The 23,358-nt window shown below is 37.6% G+C and overlaps 1 protein-coding gene across 1 annotated transcript in view; it reads right to left on the reverse strand.

Moving 5' to 3' along the window:
- The window catches only part of ROBO1 (roundabout guidance receptor 1), a 744,575-nt gene that overhangs the window by 30,319 nt on the left and 690,898 nt on the right, over positions 1-23,358 (reverse strand). Inside the window, exons 17-22 of the mRNA XM_013948595.2 lie at positions 20,803-21,034; positions 19,403-19,524; positions 15,716-15,887; positions 7,836-8,033; positions 4,423-4,449; positions 1,691-1,733 (exon numbers count right to left, since the gene is read on the reverse strand). Coding sequence (XP_013804049.2) covers positions 1,691-1,733; positions 4,423-4,449; positions 7,836-8,033; positions 15,716-15,887; positions 19,403-19,524; positions 20,803-21,034 — 794 coding nt within the window. The remainder of the gene's footprint in view (positions 1-1,690; positions 1,734-4,422; positions 4,450-7,835; positions 8,034-15,715; positions 15,888-19,402; positions 19,525-20,802; positions 21,035-23,358) is intronic.

Raw genomic sequence — 23,358 nt, forward strand, 5'->3', positions numbered from 1 at the left:
TGCTAAAACTCTCCAAAACATTACAAATGCAATGTAAGGATTTGAAAATGTTAAGTTTGAAATTCAGAGTAAAGGCTTCATATTTAAAAATAACATTTTTTTAGATTGTAGAAGTATTCATCATATTCTACAAAACACTGCACAACATCAGATGTTCTGTAAATACTATATACACAAATGAACAAAAGAACCATGGATTTTAGCACCTTGAATCAATTACACAGACACTGATCCTTAAAACTAGGACAGCAGAAAACAATGCTGCTACTCTAGCAGTACCAGAATGACTGCATATGATGTACACAGTTTAGGTTCATTTCTGTCCTCTGTGTGTATGTGGCTGTGCTTTGCCCGCCTTGAGCTACAGGAGGAGAGAGAAAACCCAGAGGCACAGAGAACACAAAGCCTGTTAACTGTGTATCTTGCTGAACAACCGTATCAGGCAAAGAGAGGTTTCATCTCTGCTCTCTCTTATTTTCTCACTGTCCCAGGGTGAAGGCAACAACTCAGTGATTTACAGATTTATCCATTTAAAAATCACACAGTAACTGTTCTAGAGGTTTTCCTCCATGGTTTTATGGCTATGACCATGCAGCAGCATATGGTGCAGGACAGAGATATCTGCACTAGCTCTGAACATGCCAGGTGGAGTGCCAGTTGCAGTGTAGCTTCTTCTCTGCACAGAATTCAAGTGTACATCAAGTATATCCGATGGGAATGTTTAATTTTATGCCTAATCTTCATAACTACCAAGTTTTTATACAGTCTTGCAAATCAGGAATCACAAAATACCACTGGTGAAAGAGGAACTTATATAGCAATTTATGACCCAGCTGTTCTCTGAGATTTAAAGACTCATTTCAACATCACGCCGAACCTTTCACTCAAATGCTTACAAAAAGGCATGCCTGCAAGTGACCTAGAAAAGAACGTGTGCTACTAAAGTGACACATCTCTGACCTGCCTTTTTGCTAATACTGTTACTTTTTCTTCTGAAGAAACATACATCTCTATGCAGGAAATGGAAATTACTGTTTGTCCATTGCCATTCATTGGGTAATAAACTAAACCCAATAAAATGTTTTAGTTAAATCCTCAATCTGGAATGGACTAGGTTCTCAAAGCATGGAGCCTTCAATTAGAAACCTACCTGTTTCCCTTTCTGTATACCTTCTTCTCTTGCAAGTGATGCTTTAACTATTTTATATTCACAGCAAGATTTTTTCTTTAAAAGTCACCTTACAAGCTCTTTGTGTCTTCAGAAAATTCCTCCATTAAATGCTTTTTTTACTTTGTAGTATTTGTGAACCAGCTATATTTCTTAATCTTCATAAATGCCACGACTTAATTACTTTTACTCCCTTAATCAGCTGCTAAGTCAGGTCTTTATTTTGAAGTTAAAGTGCTCCCTCTGCTGCTTGTTTTTTGAGATGCAGTTTTTACAGGTTAACAAAGCAACTCAGCTGAAAATACTGTGATTCATTCCTTGGAGATCAATGTAAAGCTGCAAATCGCATATTCTCCTTCCAAACAGAAAAATATACGGCTAAAATGCACATTAATATCAAAAATAAAAAAATAACTTTGCAAGTGATTATTCTGCCATCACTTATAAGCACAATTGTACACCTAATATCTTTGAATTTATTAGCCCACAATTTATAGCTTTAAAAATAAAGCACATAATTACCTTCCTCCACTGCTTACGGCGTCTCCCCCTCTCTGATAGGTTACTGAAATATTAAAAGATATTGAAATATTAAAAAAAAATTTAAAAAGCATATAGGACTCCTTAAATAGCAGTATTAAGTCTGCCTTTTTCATTTTAGCTAAGAAAATAAGCATTGTTTATATTTTGAATCTCATTCTACAACTGTTTGTTATTCCCTCATATGCAAGTTTACACATAATACTTGTGTTGCTTGAAAACTGTTACTCTTAGCTCCATCAAAGTTTGATATTTCAGGTCTGTTATGAAAAACACAAACAAATACATGTATCACTTAAGAAAAAAGGAAGCCATACATCAGATTGAACTTATTTTTAATGTAACTCTGCTGACTTTGGTGGAGTTACTCTGTGGAAGAATTTACGTCATATATTTACTTCAAGAATGACCAGATGGATGTTAAAGCTTTGCTCTACCTTAATATTTTGGTAACATTAAGGAGGTATCATGATTTTGTAACAGCCCTTTACTTCCAGTGTAAACACTGACTCACGACAGCTGAACCTACTGCAAAATCACATGCTCTTGCTGAATGTTACTGCATTTTACTCATGGACCTAGCACACTCTAAAAGTCCATGTAAGCTTACTATTTTATAACATTTTACAATTGGATTTGTTAATGATCCTTTATATCTAAAAATTTAAATATATAAATCTTGGTAGAAAATGTCTGAAAGAAAGAATACGTGCCAAACTAGCAGGAACAATCGTGCTAATATTTCATAAGCGCACACATTAACAAAGCACATGTCCACATGCATTTACTTTTTGACATGGATTGCATCTACTTCAAAGTTAGCTTTTTAGGATGCATACATCGAAGAGGAAAATACTACAAATTCTCCAGGTTTGCACTGGGTTACGCAAAGGGTTAAGGAGATTAGCCTCCCTGCAAATGCTGATGGATTCTACATTTTCCAACTAGGAATGTGTTGAAAAAAAGCAGCCAAATTCTGCTCTTTAGAAGAACTCCAAGCTGGGAGTCTGCAAGAGAGAGATAAATACTGGCAGTGATTACAATAACAGGATTAAAATGTAGGATGCATTGCTACAGGTAAGTCTTTTACTGTAGGTAATGCTAAAGAAGACGGTTTGGTACCATCTAAAGTCCATGGAACTAACGATTGGGATCCTGGCTGATTGAAAAAGGATTTCTTTTCCTTTAAATGTTTTACACACTTTTATTTTTCCATTTTCTTCTTTTAAAAATCTCAGTGAGGTTTATTTTGCAGCTCTGACATCTCTTACAGAGCTCTGATATTTTCCTTTAATGTTAAGAATCCAACTGAGAAAATGTGCATTAGCTAACCTACCAACCTCTGCAGAATTTCAGTAACATGCTACAATTGTGATTGCACTAGAAGCCCTATGTTAAGCCAATTAAAGTAACAGCAAAATAATAATAATTTGAATTAGTCTCCACTGTGGATCTCAAAGGACTTCAGAAACATTAAGGGCCACTCTGACTCATGCTGAACAGTAAGCAACTCTACTGAATGTAATAGGATGACTTTTGAAACAAGATACTGTTCAGTGCGACGAAAAATGTGTGGATAAGAATCTAGCCCATTACGATTAGGTCCGTATGGATGAATGCAAACAGACATGAGATTGCTTCATCTGCACTCCCAGCTGAAAGGAAGCAACTCAGCTGCTGCCCAGAGGCCACATTAGCACAGTGCTGGATTTGAGCTAATATCCCCTGCTAACCTGAGTGGGCAGAAGAGTTTGGTCTTTTTCAACCTGCCTGGCTATATGCAACTTATAAGTCTTATAGACTTACTAGACTCATAGTGAAAATAAGGGATGTGGACAAAGGAGGAAAATATGACCAGCCTGTTCACTCAGGTTTTAGCTGAAAGGAATATATGTACTATAAGGGTGGGTTGTGAATGTGTAGAATTGTATCCTGTGCTGAGGAGAGCAACTGAACTCCCAGACTGTAGGACCGACTCAGGGTCAGGTCTACAGAATGAAAAGGCTCCCACTGACTTTGGTGGGCTATGGCTCAGTCTATGTCATGGTCATATTTTATACATTTCTAAACAAATGAAATAGAAGATGATTTTAACCCACACTGAATATGAAATGCAGCTTTGCCTATGTAGAACAGGATAACTGTTTTAACATTTCATATAACAAATGCAGTTTAAGGCAGCAGGCAAAGAAATCTAACTGAAGCAACATTTTGCTTTCTGTGTCTTCCAAAGTAGGCAACTCCTAGGACACTGCTTCAGTGCACACAGAGGAAAGAAGAGAAGCAAATGTTTCACCAACTTTAATCCCAGTGGACCCCCTTTCAAGTCAGTATCTGGGCTCTGCTAAATCACTTCTCCCCCATCAGGAGTACCTTTGACATTACTAGGTGCAGATGGCCACACTACTGGATTGTAATGCAAGAACAGAGTCCAGGTTGGCTTGTACAAACTGACAGAATCAAGCTACAAAATGGTATGCTTGCATTAATATAGATCAAATGGTATGTGACTAAATGGTACACACAAATGGAAAGGTGTCAGCTACAAAGCAACTACACACGACTTCTTAGAGAACAGCAATAATGATACTGGTAATTAATAAAATTGTTTAAAAAAACTTCAGAACAGCTGGGCTGGTTATGTCAGAAGAAGAAACAGTACCACAAACACATGCTAAAGTAACAAAGAAGAGGGGAAAAGTGCAAATATATACCTGTTGGTGTGAAGGTAAAAGACGGGACTGAAAAATCAAAACAAAATACAAACTGGTTATTAAGCTGAAGAGAGAAAGGGAAACATACCACATTAGTATAAATCTAGCAGACAGCTGAACACAAAACAAATGTAAATAACTAACCCAGTAGTCCATTCACATTAATATAGAAATTAAATTTGTGATTCAGAAAAAAGATTGTCTCCACAAGTACCATTCTGAAAAAAGCATGATATTCTACTGTGCTCCTGAGGGGAACTGAACGTGGTTTAGCCTCTCAGTAGCCCTCAGTTTGGTATCTTACATTTTGCTGAAAAGCCTAGTACAAACAAAAATCCTACACTGTTAATCATTTTAAAATGCAGAACGACAAATTCCTTAACAAAGCCTTATCAAGGTCCTATTGAATTTTATCTGCAGTTCACTAAGTAAATGCTCATTATGCTGAACTAATAGGCCCGCTTAAGTATTCAGTAAGGAAATAATAATCATATAAAGGAACAAAGAGAACTGCTGTTTGACTCTGTCTGAATCAAGAATGGCACCAAATTGCACTGCAATAAAGGCACTAAAATCTACTACAGCAATTCATTTTGTTTTCACAGATGAGGAAATAAGAGACAGTGTTATTAATCTTTCTTTCTCAAATAATCATTAAAAAAAGGTAAAAGGCGTCCCTAGCTGCACCACCTTCCTACCATGCCTTTAAGGGGAAAAGGTAGGTTAACAAGGGAACAATGGCATCGCTTGACAATCTTCACTCTCACGGCTACTATAAATCCCCTTTGGATCAATAGGGCCTCTAATCCGCGTACAGAGCACCAGCATCTGCTCTTCCTACTAGCACATGCTCCCCCTCCTGCTGACAACGGAGTATAGTTCTTGTACTACCAATGGGGAGGAAAAAGCTACCATCCTCCTTTTCAATCTAATGGAAGGAAAGAGAAATGTCAGAGAAACAATACAATCTTCACTAGAAGAAGATGAGGTTTGATCAGCAAACCTGTCACAGAAAGAAAAGGCTGTGGCTAAGAGAGCAATTACTTAAAGAGCTTAATGTAATTTTTACAATAACTCTGATGTTTTGGGGGGCTCCAGAGTGTCTTGTTGGTATGACTTAGAATATGCTGTAGTTTTTACCCCCCTCTTACCAAGCCAATTTATTTCCAGGAATATGACACTGAGCGAAAAAGAAAAACCTCTGAACATTTTTCTCATTTCAGGCTTCATTTGTAGCAGAGCTTTTTATCTTGGGAATTCCATTGTATTTCCTTTGAGCTAGGCCTTTTCACACAGTCAGTGTAATTTAGCTACATTCAAAAACATAGAACCATAGTAACAGCAGGCTTTCATTAAAAATAGAAGGTGCATTTAAACCAGAGCTATTCAAAAGAGAATGAAGCATCTCAAAATTAATTTGCAAGCACAAGGACATGAAAAAAATCTTGAAATATCTGTCTCATTACTCTCTTGTGAGCTAAGTACTAAACTTAGTTTAGGTTTTAAGGAATTGAGGAACAGATGAACAGAGGTTGAACTAAATGAAAACTGCATAGCTACCACATGAAAGAACAACTTAATTCTCAGAGCTTGTATTAATAAACTCTTGTGAGTGTGTAAGAGTGCTCGTACAATATGTATGTGTGGGGGTAGTGCAGTATTTCAACAGATGTCAGGTCTGAAGCTAAACATAAAAATAAATAAGTAAATGCAAGACTGAAGAAAGTTTGCACTCACGGTCCTGACTTGATGAATTGTGGAGTGGAAACTATTTTGCAATTTCTATTTCAGTAAAGATGATTTTTTTTGCTTGAAGAATACTTGCTAATGGAGATGCAAACCCTACATTTCTGTATGTTTTTTATTAAAATACCCAGTAAATTATACAAAAGATATTTTTACAGCTATTGAAAAACACAGCTGTTTTGAACAATAGCTGATGTCATTAAAGTGATTATTTTTAAAGACATATTATATTCCTTTTGCTTAATCACAGATACTGCTGAAAGCATAGTGATATTAGTTTTAAAGCACCGTAGAAAGGCAGTATGGCAGCATGCTATTAGTAAAACAAAACACAGCAGGCCAGTGCAGCAGTATGTCAGGGTCTGTGTTACCTAAGAAATCCTAGAGGAACAAAATTAAAGGTGAAATTCACCCCTGATTTATGTGATTACAACTCTACTAAAACCACTGTGACCGAAGTCTAACATAAGCATTGACACTTCAATAGTACGGGGGCCACCTAAAATTCTGCTACACCTCAAAATTATTTCCTTGTCTCTATTATGCAACTCAGTTGCTATTTTGCCTTTGTTTTTTTCTCATAGTGACACACAACTACTGTTCAAAAAATTTGTGTTACATTTGCCTATCTCTCTGGCCCATCACACATTCATACTTGAAGTGACTGAAGAACATAATCTCATGACACCTTTCAGAACATGAAGATGTGTGCATCTTTTAAGCCTAGGTCTATCTTTTAATTGCTTAATATGCCAACCCTCCCTCTGTTTCTTTAAAAGAATGATTGTTCATCCTGATTCATTCCAGAATTTATAGTTATCGCTTTAGGAGTGTCTATGTGGTACTATGTGCTTTGAGTTGCTTATTGAATTCAGCTTTAACTTTGGGGCTTAATCAAAAGACTACTGAATTGGGAGAAATCAAGTTTTTATTCTAGAAGATCTTCCAGGTAGAGATTCTGGGTTTTTTTGCCACTGAGTATACTATAAAGTGCTGCTTGCCACCCACTATCTGATATAAAAGATATCAATAACATGAAAATGAAGAGTGCTTTAAGTTAGTCCCAGAGCTGCCATTCTACCTGAATGCAAATGCTAGGTTTAATAGCCCCAGAATTCAGGCCCAAAGAAGGACCTCACAACTGCATTTATGAAAGGATCTTGGAAAGTATTACCGTGTGCTTTCTTAGACAGCCACTTTATCGCATTTCTCCAGAATATAAGGAAATCCAGGTACACACACCAAAAGCATTACATTAACTGACACCACTGTTAGTATTCTTAGCAGCAGGCAAAAGACTGAATAAAAGGGACAATGAACTCCCATCCAGTTGGTTCCTTTTCAGATGGTACAGTGTCAGATAGCAAGGGCATAGTGGAAGCTGCCAGCCTTAAATCCATCTCATACATTTCTCATTTGTATGAGTATCTTCTATAAAAGCTAATCTAGGTATTTTGCTGAAGGCTCATACTTAAAAGCTAGGTATTATACGTTGTGTAGTTATTAATGTTTCCTGTACTGGGTTCTGATCCAAACTTCCTGACAGCTTTGAAATAATTTGGTAAATTCTGCATCAAGTCCTAGAAGAGTAAGAGACTGATGACAAAGGAAATAGCTCAGTAAACAGGCATTTAGCAGCTAATGGATTGAAACATGTAATATGGCACCTTTTCTGATACCAGCATAAGTACTAGTGAGTCCATTTCGCTTCTTCCTGTGGCGATATAGCCAGATGCTGAAAACCATAAGGATAATCCAACAGGCTGCACCAATTCCCGCAATAAAGGCAGGCTGTTTTACTACATCAGAAATCTGCTGGGCTAAACTGACTTGATCTTCTGAAGACACGGGGTTTCCATGAGAATCTGAAAAAAAAGGACACCCAAAATCCCCAATGAATTGGCATGAGCAAACATCAGCAAAGAACATAGCAAGGCAATGAAAGCTGAAGTACAAAATAGATGCTTCACTGTTCTTACAGTTTTGTGAAAGCATAAATTCCACTACACAATCATACATTCTCATATAACTGAAAATCACAGAAGAAACACAAATTCAAAATACATTCATAAGGTTGATATTGAGTGAAAAAATTTATTTTAGCATTTCCTAATATAGGATTTGAATCTTACACTACACAGTCTAATGTTCTCTTTGCAGTTTGTCACTTTGACCTCAATTCAAGAAGATTGAAAATTTAAGAGTACATAAAGAAGTAAATGCACAAAATAACCATTTCTGCCCTCCTGATGTGGATGAACAAGCTGAAGGATGACTAAAAAGGAGGTATGAATTGGTAGAAACAGTCAAGCAGTCTCATTATTGCTGGAAATGTAACCCTCTTCAAAAATTGTTTACTCTTAAAGATCAGGTCAAAATAAAGGACATACTTTTTGCACACGATTTTTAATTTTTGACACAGAAAGCATCTGTAAGAATCAGTCTTTTGTTCTCTTTCTGTTCTACTTTTGCAGGAACCTTCTAGGAACAGTAGTGAGAATATTCAGTTACCGAACAATGCTTTCCAACTGTAATGAAGAAGTTCGAAGATAAAATACTGTCTGCTTGATTTTTTACCACCACAGTGACTGCTCATTGCAAATTTCATTATTACACAGAGTGAGGCCAAGAATTTGAAACCTTTACTCAGAGTGGATATTGCTTTACACATTCCATAGCTTAGTCTTTGAAATACCCTTTTTTTGTTTTAGTGCAAATCCAACAGTTAGTTGTTTCTCTACTGTGGAGAGTGACATCAGATTCTGGATCTGAGATTAGTGTTTTAAGGAGAAAAGTGCTGTTTACTCACTGTAGAATTATTCTCAAACAATTCTCTTAATAAATATGTAAGAATATATTAATAAAATATGCAAGAAATGAAAATCTATCCACTTAAATAACAACACTTTTCCCTATGAACTAACCAGGTGAGCAGGTTAATTTTTTTTCATTACGGCATCTCTTGTTTGTTCCAAAATAAGCTTAACTAAGATACAAGCAACCACAATACAAACAGGATTTGGAACTGAAATAGACTGTACAAGTAAAGTCAAAAGAACCTCCTCTGGAAAAAGGGAATGGGAAATGGTTAAATTAATAATAGCTTTTTTCAAGTGCAATGTTCCAGAGTTCTGTTTATGTGACATCAAGGCCAAATACCTATTTTGCCAAGGAATCGCTGCCTCTGACTGTTAGTTTATTGAAAATTTTATTTCATATTTCAAATCCCTTTATCTTCTGTGATCCTAAGTGCACTGCCTAGTCTGAAAGTTCACTAGGCAGGCTCATTCTTTGCTTACTAACACACCCTTTGTGTCTGCTGGGTTTATAGACTTCACGCCCATTTGTGCAAGGTTAAGATGGGTTGCTTCAGATTTTATGGAGACAGCCAAGTGAAGTTCCACACAAGTGGCCAGATGGGCTTAAACGTATACTGTGACTAATGAATTAAAACTGTCGCTCTATATCTCATCTTTTGTCTCTTTGCAGCTGAGACCATGTTAAGATATGAAAACTTGCATCATCACTCTGATTTCAAAATGAGTGAGCTTACATTTTCTGTATTTTTAAACTGCTACACTACCTTATATCTTTTAATGGAACAGAAAAAAAGATGCCTAGAGCACCTGTGGTTGCAAATAAATTTAGAAGGTTGATATTTTTTCCCTTATCCTCTAAAAATATATGCTTAAAGCAAAATAAATAAATAAATAAATAAATTCCTAAAACAAAGAGTGAGAACAACTCAGGACAGAACTAGGGAGAATTCACAAACTCAAAGCCAAATGAGAATGTTTTATAAACACACATCAATGATACAAGCATACATAAGGATAATACCTTTGTATATACAAACATTTTGCATTGCTCAACCAATACATGTCTCAAGATTACAAAATACTGAAGAATCTCTTTGAACATTTACTGTTCTAATCTTTAATTAAGATTCATTTCATGGTGTTATCTTGCTGTCCCTTGCAAACATATGAAGAGCATAATAATATATTTGTTTTTAAGGAACCAGACTTGGGCCACACAGTGTATGAGTGGACTGTTAGGGTCATTACATTAACTGGTATTTATTTACACACACGATAAGGAGAAAAATGCATGTGTGTTTGTGTATAGTCGTATAAACAGCATCATAGAAAATAGCACGGAAGAGCCCTCAAGAGACCACATTTGACCCATCTTCTGCTCCTCTTTTAATTTAAAAATGGAAAGTAAGCTAAATATAAAGCAAGGGGAATTAAATCTAGTGAACTCCTTATTGTCAAAAATTTCAATATACAGTATTTAGGAAGCCTTTCTTTGAGAAAGTCATCTTCGTTCTTTGTAACAGTCCAGTGAAACGTGTCAGGAAAAAAGCTCTGGGACTCAAAAAGTGCTTTTTCTTCATCCCAGGAAATTTCTGGAAGCTTTGACTGAGATATAAATGGTTCATAATCAACATTCCTGTTCCTGCTTGCACTCCTCAGGGAAACATGCCAAAATAATAAGTGAACATAAACACTCTAAGGCAAAGTGCATCTTACTGCCAGAGCAGCAGCCACAACATATAATGTACTTGAAAATGCCTCAGAGTTGTTGGAGCAGGCAGATCACTACTCCCTGAAACCAGCATATTATCACACTGACTCATCCCGTTTTCTTCTACCCCAGGAGAAGAGACTTCTTTTTATCACAGATAACTCTTGCTGTGCCTATTGTTCACAGGGTACTGGATCCGTCTCGAAGCTCCAAGATCAAAATGCAATAAAAACTTACTGAAATTTATTTTGAACAGAATGCCGTTCTCTAATTTAAAATATATGTGTAAGTAATAATGTAAAAATCAATGTTAAAGTTGTTAAATACAATGTTAAAATACAATTCAGATTGGAATGCCAAAGATTCACAAAAGATAGGAAATTCCAGGTTCACAGGTGTGCAAGCAAACTTAACTTTGCCCTGTATGTGTACACCCTACGGCATGCTATTTTCCATATGCCTGCCCATCTCATTTGGTGCACAAAAAGTATGAACAGTAAGTAGGAAGATATAGGTTTCATGGAGACTGCTAATTCTGGCAGTTCAAAACTTGCAAGGCACTTGAAATTTGCAACATGTCGTCTGAGGTTTCCTTGAATATATGTGCATGATGCAATATGAAAATTATTTGGTAAAATATTACCAGCTTGAGAATAGACTGTTTTGTCTCCATTTCCATAACTGGAAAAATATCATCTTTGCACTTCAATCTTACGACATACAATTTGTGAGGAGACAGCACCAAGCTGTCTTGGAAGGGCTTGCTGTGAGAAAAAACAGTCTACTTCTATTAAGTCATTGGCAGGCCACAAGAGAAAGAAAAATATCAACAAAAAACCTTACAACTATTGCACTGTAGAAGTACTTGAGGGGCTGAAAGAATAATATCCCTAAAGGCAGGCACAAATCACAAGTTCACAAATCGCATCTCCTAAAGGAAGTGATTAGAATAATAAAGATTCAATGAGACTTGTATTTTGTGCACTTGAGACGCCCACTAGTTGAATAATGCATTCAACGTTCACAATTATTTTACAGACATCTCTTAAAAATAAATACATACAATCTATTCATACAAATTATTTGTTTATGAATAATATTAACCACACAGCTATCATAAGTAGCATGCCATCACTGGCAAAAGTAAGACTAGAGATCAGCAAAAATTACTTTGTTCTGATAATTCTCAACTCTCTGTACAGAGCATTTTTGTAACCAATGTCCTGAAGATACGTGTCATAACAAGAAGAAAGTCATGACAATTTTCTCACTACGATTTTACCTCCACTGGATAGTATTATAAATGCAAAGACTTACAGTGAGCTGTAGCAAGTTCTCATGAAATACCTATTTTTGCCTTAACACCAGAGGTCTTGCAGTCTTTTATTTATGTAAAATATCATCTTTTGTCTTAAAAACAAACAAAAAATGGGTTTCCAGCCTTTTCAGTTTCAGAGAAAGCTTTAAAAGGTGGCTCAAAACTAAAAATTTAAAAGCCCCAAGTGTAGTGTTTTAAGTGAGAGCAACTGCCAAATCGTTCGTCTTATGATTGTAAACCCTGAAATGTGATTATTGAATAAGAGGTGAGTATATGGTTGGCCTGTCCCAGGTGGCACTGGAAGTCTGCAGTACTGCAGCTCAGCGAGCTGCTTCATGTCCACTGAGATATGGAAAACGAAAGAGGTTTGAGCTTGCAATTTGTACCTGTCTCGGTAACGGGTTAAGTGCGCGCACAAGGTCAGTAATCAGAGCTCAGCTGATGCATGGGGCAGCAATTGCACGTCTCAGCTCTCAGAGAGTCCAGTTTCTCCCATCCTCCCCTCTCCATCTGGAGCACGGCCTTGGGCAAGTGCAGCTTCCTCATGTCACGCACGCAGGGCTGAAACTCTGCCCAGGCGCCTCTCCCAGGCAGAAACCCAGGAGCGTCCTGCACAGCGCACAAATGAGGTTGTGCTGTGCAAGGGAGTGTGTTACATCGGGGAAATAAACTTGCATGACATCTCTTCTTTGGATGTTCCGCAGCCAACCACAGTCTAGCCTCACATTTTTATAATGAAAACACACTAGGAGGAGACGTACCTTCGATTTTTATGAAAAGCTGTTCAAAAAAATAAGTCTATATGTAAATCGCACAGTATATCCCATTTGCACACATGGAATTCTTAATTCAAAAATGGAAGTATTGTACTAATTCAGGCATCAGGAAAAGATTTTCAGAAGGAAAAGTTGGGATCAATGAAAGAAATGCAGAATCTTGAAATCAACTATAGCAAAAATACAGTTCACTGAGCACGTAGATCCTTCTCCTCCCTAGACTCCCTCCCCTCTCTCTGTAACCATTTGATTTATTGCCTGTGAAAGGTGCCAACTGATGACATCAAGAAATTAATTTTCTTTCTTCAGAAGAGCTACCAGCAAACAGCAGTGCCTGCTCCATTCCCGTGCTGGGAGCATGTCCAAGAACCAAGAATGTGACTCTCTGCGGGGGCTCTGAGAGAGCTGGTACCAGAGGGAAGAGTTAGGTATCTCGGAGCCATTCTTGTGCCTTGATTTTAAGCTGCTTGGTGCTACTAAAGGGCACCCTTCTTAAATTTAAGTAGTAATTTTTAGTAGCCTCCTGCAGTTGCCTAAAGCAAAGCAGCACTGCCTAGAAACTCCTGTGTACTGCTTCTAGTGGCATGGATCCCCACACGTCTCCCGTCTCCAGGTCTTTGCCATGCAACTGTAGTAACCAAATTACAGGACTTTTACCACAGTATGTAGCTCTGGCCACTTAATTAGAAGCAAGCAGTAAAGAATACAAAATCACACCCAAATCACATGGGAATACATGGCTGCTAAAAAAAAAAGGTGAGTTGAAGATAGGGACTGGAGTGTTATACCAGTCGTACCTATGCAGGAACTAGGAACAAACCCAGTTCTCGCTTTCAGGGAGCACAATGTTTTTTCAGGTTTGCTCTGAGAAGCATGATCTCATTGCCCACTGCCACCGTTACTGGCTCATACAACTTGCAAAAGTATGGGGTTGAGGGCCAGTTACAGATGGACATACGCAACACTGATCAACAGTCCGTCAGGGACCTAAACTTCAACAAATTTCAAAAAAACCCTTCAACACAGTGCTACAGGGATGATTCATTACTATATATCAGCAAAGGGGTGGCAGAGGGCTATGCCTTGAAATTATAAGACAGCCTTAAGAGCAAGTTGTTTGCTATGTTTTTAACACTTTCAGATATTGTATCTACATATTGCATACTGCATATACAATATTCAGCCTATGTTGAAAATTACAGTGTTAATTATTAATATAATCAGCTGTAATAGTTTTGCCAGTACTTTAGGAACTGAACTCTTAGCACTGACACAAAGATCACTAAACATCGGATTCTAATGAGCTAGTCCTTACAGACAGATAAACTGGAAAATATAACCTGGAACAAAGACACTTTCAAAGGCAACACTGAACACCTGAATTATTTAGTACCAGTTTTTCAGTGCCTTGATATTTAAATGTCCAAGTTTCAATGAGAATTTTTTCACTTGTACTGTACTAAAAAATGTATTAGAAGAAGACATGCAAAGGCGAGGAATTTGACTTCTATTGGCTTTTACAAAGCTATGGCCATACTAGTACATCTGAACACCCTCTGAGTTGTGTGATCACTTCATGCTTTCCAGTGTAGTGTCAATAAGGTCAGCAACCCAGGAGCAGGCAAAAGATCCTGCTCTGATAGTCTGATTTGCTCCTTTTTCTGCCTACCAAAAACCCAAACTGATTAGTGGCATTATAAAATTCACCTGCAATTAGCATTTGTTTATCATCAGAGAAAAGACAAAAGTGTGATTATCAAGTCTTTGGTTTTGAATATCAAGGTTTTGCCATTGTTTTCTTCAGTGAATATCACTTCACTGATCTAAAGTTTTCAAAATCTAAGCTGTATAGAAAGAACTTTAATTCCTGAGAATGGAAGTTGGCTTAGAAAAGAACATTCAAACAAACACCAATCATTTTTTACACATACTATTGAAGTACCGTGTAAGCTGTGTGTAATTTTGTCATAAAATCTCTCTTTATGTAAATGGAAATCATATGCTTATGTAAATTAAATATGTTGAAGATGACCTTCATTTTAATAGTCAAGGTAATGTACATGTAATTGTCCAGAGAATATATCAGTTGTTCCATCCTTTTTTCATATCCAATAATTATAGACTTTTAAATATAAAAATAATCAAGTAACTAGGAAGATATATTGATGGCATAAAGATAGAAAGGGACACAAAGTCCAAAGCAACATGCTGAGTTTGCCTTTTGGTTTGATAACACAGACTATATACTGCAAAGATAAGGCATTCTGATAAAGGCCTACTGGCAAAGCAAGGTATGACTACACCTTAATCTTATTCTTCTGCTAGCCAACAGCAAAGATGCATTTCTCCCGGATACATCCAGAAGCAATGCCATTGATCTGCATTTGTGACAGAGAGATGTTTGGTGTAGATAAACTTAGGAGATCAAGATTACTGTAAATCATCTGCATACTTCTTGTCCCTGTACTGCAATTGTTTACTAGCTTTCTGCCATAGTTGATACTTATTGTACATAATTTTAGCATGCTCTTGTTTTTTCGCCTTAATAAAGAAAGATAAAATCTGATCAAGACAAATTTCATCCCTAAGCTAAAGTGAGTCAAGACTTAGTGATTCATACTCCTTTACATGTTTTATTACACCATTCTTAGTGTGAAAAATTACTTTGAAAAATCAACAACCAAAAGGCATTGCTGAATTGGGAGATTAAAAAAAATAGCAAGCGATATTGTTATAAACCCATCTTTAGAATTCAGTCCTAAGAAAAGTTTAAAGCCCCAAATGCCAAATCCTGCTATTTCAGACATCATTGGTAACGCTATCTATTCCACTGGTCTTGAAAATATTTCTGGTTCCATAGAAGACAAATGCAAACAAAACAAAAGTCATTGAAACCAACAGGTAGGATTACCAGCAGACTTACCTAATTGGATAAACTGTGGATCACTTTTCACTCCAGGTCCTGCTCCGGTACTTGCTGCCACTTCCACACTGTATCGAATACCAGGAACTAGGGAGGGGATGACTACGGAAAAGGTGGAACCATCCACCGTCTTGTTTATATGGTATCGACTTTCATTGCCAAGGCACCAAACCTGCAGGGAAGTGAAGTGAATTGTATATTTAAATGTTCAAAATTCAACACTGAAAGGATAACTGGATGGAAGGATGACATAAATCCTTTCTGCTGGATAAAGAGAGTTAGAATTTGTCACTGCTAAAATCTGCAGTCATGGATCACTGTTCCAGGCACTGCATGAATACTAAAAAGATACTTCCTGTTCTAAAAAGCAGCTCCAACCATTAAAATTATTTGATAGGTTTGTCCTAACACATTTACAGTTCAACCCATGACATGAGCGCTAATAAAAATAAAAGCATTTGTAACACTGAACAAATAAGGTAAGCCTCTTAGCCAAAAATCATTCACATAAACAACAGAGTAAGAGCATTCAGTTAAATGAATTTGTAATTCTCTCGTTCAAGAATAATCCATCAAGCAACGCTTTCTTCACTCAAGTGCAAGGGCAAGTCTTTCACCACATGGCTTCACAAGAGAATTGGTATTATGCTGGAATCACAAAGTTAAAGTTATCTCTTTTTTTTTGCAGCTAGTGGCAAGTGTTGAGTAATACACCATCTTCCTTTGAGAGGCAACAACATGCTGTTAGACCTCATCTTTTGGATGAGATCAGGACACATCTAAAGGCTTCAATTCACCATTTTACAGATGACCTCAGTGATATTAAATGACTGGGAGAAACAATCTGATGAGGTTTTTGCTTGTACGGCAAATGCTTTTAAAAGTATGGTTGAACTCCCAACTGCTATTAAAGGTGAAGTAGCAGCTAATCTAGGTCCGTTGAAAATTTGATGAAGCTGTGTTAATTTCTTTTTTATTCCCTTTCCACAAACGTATTACTCTACCATGGACATTTGTCCAGAAAGTGAAAAAAATCAGCACTTTCTCTGTGAAGAAACAACCTTTCCTGGGAACGTCGGCATTTCTGAATCAGTGCTGATTGTACCCAGGAGGAAAGATTCTGACATACGGAGCTCCTAAAAGATTTACTACCCAGGTAGCTGTTCTTAGTCCCTTGTGCAATTCTGCTGCTGCAGAGATTATCCAGTGAATGAGCTAGAGCTTCACTTTTAAGGCACAGAACAATTGGTAGGGCATTTTGGGGGGAGTCCTTTCTGCTTGGATACTGTAAACCTTCTTTATTTCACCTTCAGGACACTGTAAGACTGCTTTTCATTCTCCGCATGCCAAGTAATGAAAGAAGGCTAGTGGGACACTGTGAGGATCTGAAAAGTTTTTAAAACTCCTTAGAAATAAAATGTCAATTTAGCAAATACATAACAGTTTTTGGTCAAAGCACACCAAGAGAACAGAAGAGAATTGCCATTTTATATTCTGATATTAAATACATATTTTTTCAGTCATTAGCAGTAGTAGTAGAGTTATTATTATTGTTCTTAAATTCTAAAGGATGGTCTATGGAAAAGCTATTATTTATATAAGAACTTCATAAAAAGTAAGCAAAAAAAGATTTAAATCTACATTTTGACCTAGGAAATTTTGACAGAAATTGTTACTGCCACCTTTATAATAGCATATATGCAAACAATAAAATCAATGTATCGCACATTTGCAAGTACACACTCCCTGTCTGCAGTGAAAATGTGTTGCTCTTAGGCACTCAAATACCCGGAGAAATTCACAAATTGAGAATGTCAGATTTAACTTCAGGTTGTTCAGTGCTTGCCAATACTACAGTTGATTGTATACCCTTAAGGGGGAAGTGAAAACTAAATTTTAGAATGTTATGAAATAAGGAGGAATTCTCACTATAACAGACACATCAGTGAAGAAAAAGCTAGTATAGCAACTGACTTTCCAACTCCGTGCTATGGGATGACAGAATGATCTGTACCATGATTTGAATTTCTGTTGGGGTTTTTTTTGAGTGGTACTGACACTTCTCCAATTAAGATGGTATCCTTTTTTCAATTTGTTTTATCTTTAAGTAAGTAGGTACACTCTTGTCCTGGATGTGAGTGGTTGAGAAAATGAAGAATTCCTCCCACACATGCATACCTTTTTTCTAGGGAAAAACAGAAGACAGAAGGTGAAAACACAGAAAATTTTACAAGACCTGTGTTTCTGTTTTACCCCCAGTTATTAGTTCTTAATCTCAAAACACTGCTTTTGCATTGCTTTTGCATTTTTTTAATTTTTAGACAAAAAATATTAAATACATACTGCTCATGCAGCAACTACATATATGTCTGTTTTCTGTCCAAGGCAAACACCACAGAGGAAAATAATGGCATCCCCACACTACATGTAGGAGTTGTGAAACGTGCCACTGTGCCATCTAATGGTACACCAGCACTACAAGATGTTTGCTCTTACACCTGATAGCCTCTTCTCTCTAAATGCTAGGAGGTATGTTAGATACTCTATCCACTCTCAGATGTGAATTTCTTATCTTTTATTGTTTTGTGCCCACAACCTTAACATTCCTCTAATGCAGTTTCTTGAAGGGAATAATTCTTTCTCTTCATTTCAAGGTCTGCCTTTTAATGAAATACTTTTGTGAATATGTTTTTTTCCAATTACATTATATATCTGAAACTAAGCCACAAAACTGATTCTGTAGCAGTCAATCAGTTTCTGAAAGGTGTTTTATTATTCTAAATTGACCATGAACCTTAGTGATCTCTTCCCTTTTCTATTTCTAGTGAAGGGAAAAAAATTGCAGAATGACATTTGATGGCTAGGAATTAATGTCTATATAACAGCATTTTACCTCAAAAGAATAGCCAAGATCAGTAATGCCAATTTGCAAGAGACTGAAATAGACCATCCTGCCACTCAGTGGCTATAAAGCAGACTTGATATCCATGACTAGACATGCAAAATGTCTGAAGCTTGCTCAGGAAAAATCAGCTTCATTTACTTTGCTAGGTAATTTATCTCAAAGCAATTTAAGCTGAGAATAAATACAGTGTCTGTTGCTAAATGAACATCAAATAATAAATATTCTATAATATACTTCCAATTTGTTAAAAAAATACATAGCGTGAGAGCTGTGTTTGTGTAAAAGAACAGAAATATTTCTTTACATTAAATATACTTAATTTTACACAAACACATTCTTTATTGGAAAGTTTTCCATTTATTTTAACTACCCCAGTTACATATAATTTACTCATATCTTAACACTGTTAATAATTATCCCTGAGCTTTTCAACTCATTAAGCCTGTTTATATTTATTATCTCAGCCAATATCTTTAAGTCACAAAATGGTTCTCAAACAGGTATATTTCCCTCTCAGCTTGTGTATGAATTTCTCAATTTATAATGATGGCAAGCAGGTAGTTATTTTAATTATGAGTGTTGACCCTTCGCTTTGATTTATGCAGGCTCTTTTAATTGCTTTTTACCATTTGGAGAGAATTACTAAATATGGAGTTTGATTCAAAGAAGCAATTTTCTATCCCAGGTGCTCTTACTTTAACCAGTAGATGGTGCCAGGCATCCACAAACAACTAATCCATGCATACCTTGCCGATCCTTGCCAGGAGGTAGAACTGTCTTACCTTATATTCTTGAACCATACCATTCTGGTTATCCTCGGGGGGTGGCTGCCAGGTGACCACAATTGCCGTCCCATTCCCGTCATTTTTAGTTACTGAAACACTTTGTGGTGGAGCACTAGGAGCTGTTTATTTGGAGGGAAAGATCGAAGGGTTACGTTTGTCAAGTGCAGCAGCCAGCTTTTTTAAGATGAAGTCAGCTTCTGAAGTACATGTGGTCTGTTTTGGGCTATGCAAATGCATTTTTTTACTCCCCACCCTTCATTAAGCTAAAATGATGTACAAGGAAAGGGATGAGAACCTGCAACCAGGCTCCTGAGTTCTGCTGTAGTCTCTCTCTATAAGATTGGAAAAGTCACTCAGGTCACAAGATTCGCCCAAACTCAGGTGCCCTTTACCTGAATGCCAGAATTCCCAAGCAATGAATTCCTCATTGGTCTCAAATCATCTCACCCAGGATCCACAGTTTTGAAAAGTACAGCCTATAAATTGACCCTGATGGAAGGCTAAACCTCAATTCCTCTAATGTGTAAGTAATAATGAATAATACAAGCTCGCTAAAATCAAGACAAAATGCGTTATCATTAACATTCCTATTTTGCATTTTAAATCAACTTTCTAAAACTAGATGCTTAAATGATGCTTAGGATGAACGTGTTTAAGCACACTGCTTGAAACACACAGAAATAATTTAAGCCAGAGCTAAACAGTACATCTATTGGGGAGGTAGAGAGAAGGGAAAAGGTATCACATCCCAACAGATGCACTGAAATCCCTATTCAGAGGCACTGGCCATCTTGCATACCTATTATGCCTGAGCTACCGGAAGAGCTATGACAAAAGGAACAGCTTTATGAACCTTCCCTTTTTAGCACATGTATGAGATGGAAATACATAATTTAGTCCACTGTGTCTGCTGCCCTCATTCATCTTTTCATTTTGAACTAGTGATTGATCTAGATATAAAAGCCTTTTAAAAAATGTGGCTTCCATTCCCTCAGCTACAGTGCTTTGATGATTTCTGTGGTGTCTGCTATCTACTCAAGATAGTGATTAGTAAGTGTTTGAATCTGACAGAAGTCACTTGCGACCAGACCATGAACTCAGCAGGGAGGAGTGCACACAACACAGAAGATAAAAACCACATTTCCCATTGTGTTTTGAAGGGGGTTTTGCACATCCCTCTCTCTCTCCGTCTCTCATGCATCATTCTGAATATTTATCTCTGTGTCACCGAACAATTCACACAACGATCGGTCCAACACAGAGTCTCCTCTGCTGCAGACTGCTGTTCTCCAGCAGCCCGCACTTCAAACAAAATCAAACAGTGAACAGATCAGAGAAAAGCAGGCCAGGATACTACTTCAAAAAGGCAAGGCGAAGACAGCCTTGCTCCTACTTGCCTTCTTCCAGGGTTTTGGCAAATTTCACTTCACTGTCTGCTCCTTGAAACTCATTGAAAAAGGGGCGGGCCTTGATTTCATAGTTTACACCTTTCTTCAGCTCTGGAATGATCACACTGTTTTTGGTTGGAGTCCTCACTTCAAAAATTAGCCATTCTGACTCCCCATAGGATGCTGGCGTAGGCCGGTACAGAATTTTATATCCTTGAATATACTGGGATTGCTGGTCCACCTGGCAAAACAGCAAAAAAGCACATTAGGACACAAAACAAATTGTTTAATAAATATGAACTGTGAATGTTGTCTGTGACATTATGCACAGTCCTCTGACTATTTTATTTTATTTCAAGTAAATACCACCACCGAACTAGATAAAACCTCCTTGAATACAGCAAATTACAGGCCTGATGCACAAGTGCATTAATCCGTTTGACGCTGGTAGAACGGCACCAGTTTCAGTGGATTTATGAAGGCGTTAAACAGGGATAACAGAATTGTATAATAAGTCCTAGCGCTGCGAAAAGAACAACCTTTACATTTGCTGAAAGTCTGAGCAGAGCAGAAGGAGCTCTGCACAGGCGCAGACTTCTCACCCACCCAAACACACTCTGCAGACCAGCAGGCATGAGGGGAAAGGGAGGAGACGATGGCAGGGGATCTATAGCTCAGCCATCCAGGATGACGGATGCAGAGATCAAACGGAGAAACCTGCCAGCTCTCCTGAGGTGTGGAAGCCTCCCAAAATCCACAAAATGAACACTGCTTCCTCCCTGCTTCCTTCTGGAGAAAGTGATTTAAAAGGGCAGCCAACTGGCACTATCTGCCTTGCGCTGATTAGGTTTGCCTCAGGCAAAGGGCAGATTTATCCAGGCACTTCCTCCACCTTCACTGACTTAGCAGAAGGCTACTCTGCTGGAGGAAAGGGGCTGGTTTAAGAAGAGGCCCACAAAAATCAAGATGGCAATACAGAAGAGGACCACTTGGAAAAGTGGTTCAAAATGATATTCAGTGGTCCTAACTGCTTTTTAGACTGAGGACATACCACACATATGGAGAAAGAGACCGTAATGTAAATAAGGAGGGACTCAATGTATTTGGTAATAATTGAGACAGAAAGTTATCTTAAAGGAGTGATCTCTTGTGAAACATTCACTATCCTTTAACCGATGAATAAGAAAGCACAACAAAAAGAAAGGTTTTTTTAAAAAAGTGCATCAGATTTTCCCTGCTTTCAAAAGTGTCATACAGTGATATAATAAAACTGCTTGCTTGCAGTTTTACTCCAAAAAGCAACATGCTTTATTTTTAATAATTGTGTAAAGAATATATGTGTTAGCTAACATTGAGGTAATGCTTACTTTTGAAATTGCAGAGAAGCCACAGGCCACCCAAGAGACTGACAAAAACTGGCTGTCTGGAAAAGGTTGTTCTGTAAGTAAAGGTCAAACAAAATTGCGCTAGGAACCTCAGAGATGTTATTAGTTAAAACACGAGGTTGCCTGCTGCAGGTGGCCTTACTGCAGGTGACAGTGTAATTAGTGTGCAACACAGCAGATATTATTATTTGTATTCTTGCAGCAACAAGGAGCCCTGGTCATGGACAAGGACTCCATTGGGCTAGTCAAATGCTTTGAAAAATGGTCTGCCATCACCCGGCAGGGGCTACATCCTTTGCTCACCTATACTCTCCCCTATTCACTTCTGCAGACAGGAGCTCTGAAAAGACCTCCAAGTTCCAATCCTTTGGGATTTATTGCCACACTAGTATAATTGTCCCCCATTTTTTCGTCATTCTGCATTCTGTTTTAAAGCTGATCTCTTTAAATTACATTTTCTTATCTCATCATTTATTACTTTGTCTTTCCGATGTTATTCTTTCTCTTCACTCCTTTTTATTCCAAAATGTCTTCCACTCTAAGCCATTTCTAATTCTTCTTTCACTGAGGCATCAGCCTGGTAAGCTTTCTTCAATCTATTTCATATATGTTCTCATTCCCCTCACTTTAGGACTCCTGCAGTATCTTTCCCTCACTCTCTCATTTCCTCTTCTACTGCATCCTCCCTATGTCCAGCTTCCTGCTTCATCCTGTCAGAGGCAACATCAACAGACCACCCCACCCCACCGCCGTTTGCCATTTTCCTCTCTCCTCCCTGCACTGTGTGTATTCACTTATAATGCACCTTGGGAAGAAGTGTAGGTTCAGATGAGGCTTTAGAGGTGTGGGTGTATTTCTCAGTATGTATGTAGGATGGAGGTAACTCTTTCAAGCAGAATTATGCACTATATCCCTTCACCTAATGATTGACAGACTGGGAAGTGCCGATGTTATCTCAAAGACATTAGGGGACTGATACACTTCCTACTGAAAGCAGTGCAAAAGTCTCAAATGATATGACTTAAGAAGGCTTTGATCAGTCTTTTAGCTTCTGGGGGAGGACTCTGAAACTCTCACTATATTGTAAGCAGTACTACCTACAGAGACACAAAATGTTGAAAAGTGGTTGAAATTTAATGATGTAGGTCAGCAAAGCCCAAGTAGTACTTCGTTCCAAAGA

Source organism: Apteryx mantelli, chromosome 1 (assembly GCF_036417845.1).
Source record: "Apteryx mantelli isolate bAptMan1 chromosome 1, bAptMan1.hap1, whole genome shotgun sequence".
Classification (NCBI taxonomy): Eukaryota; Metazoa; Chordata; class Aves; order Apterygiformes; family Apterygidae; genus Apteryx; species Apteryx mantelli.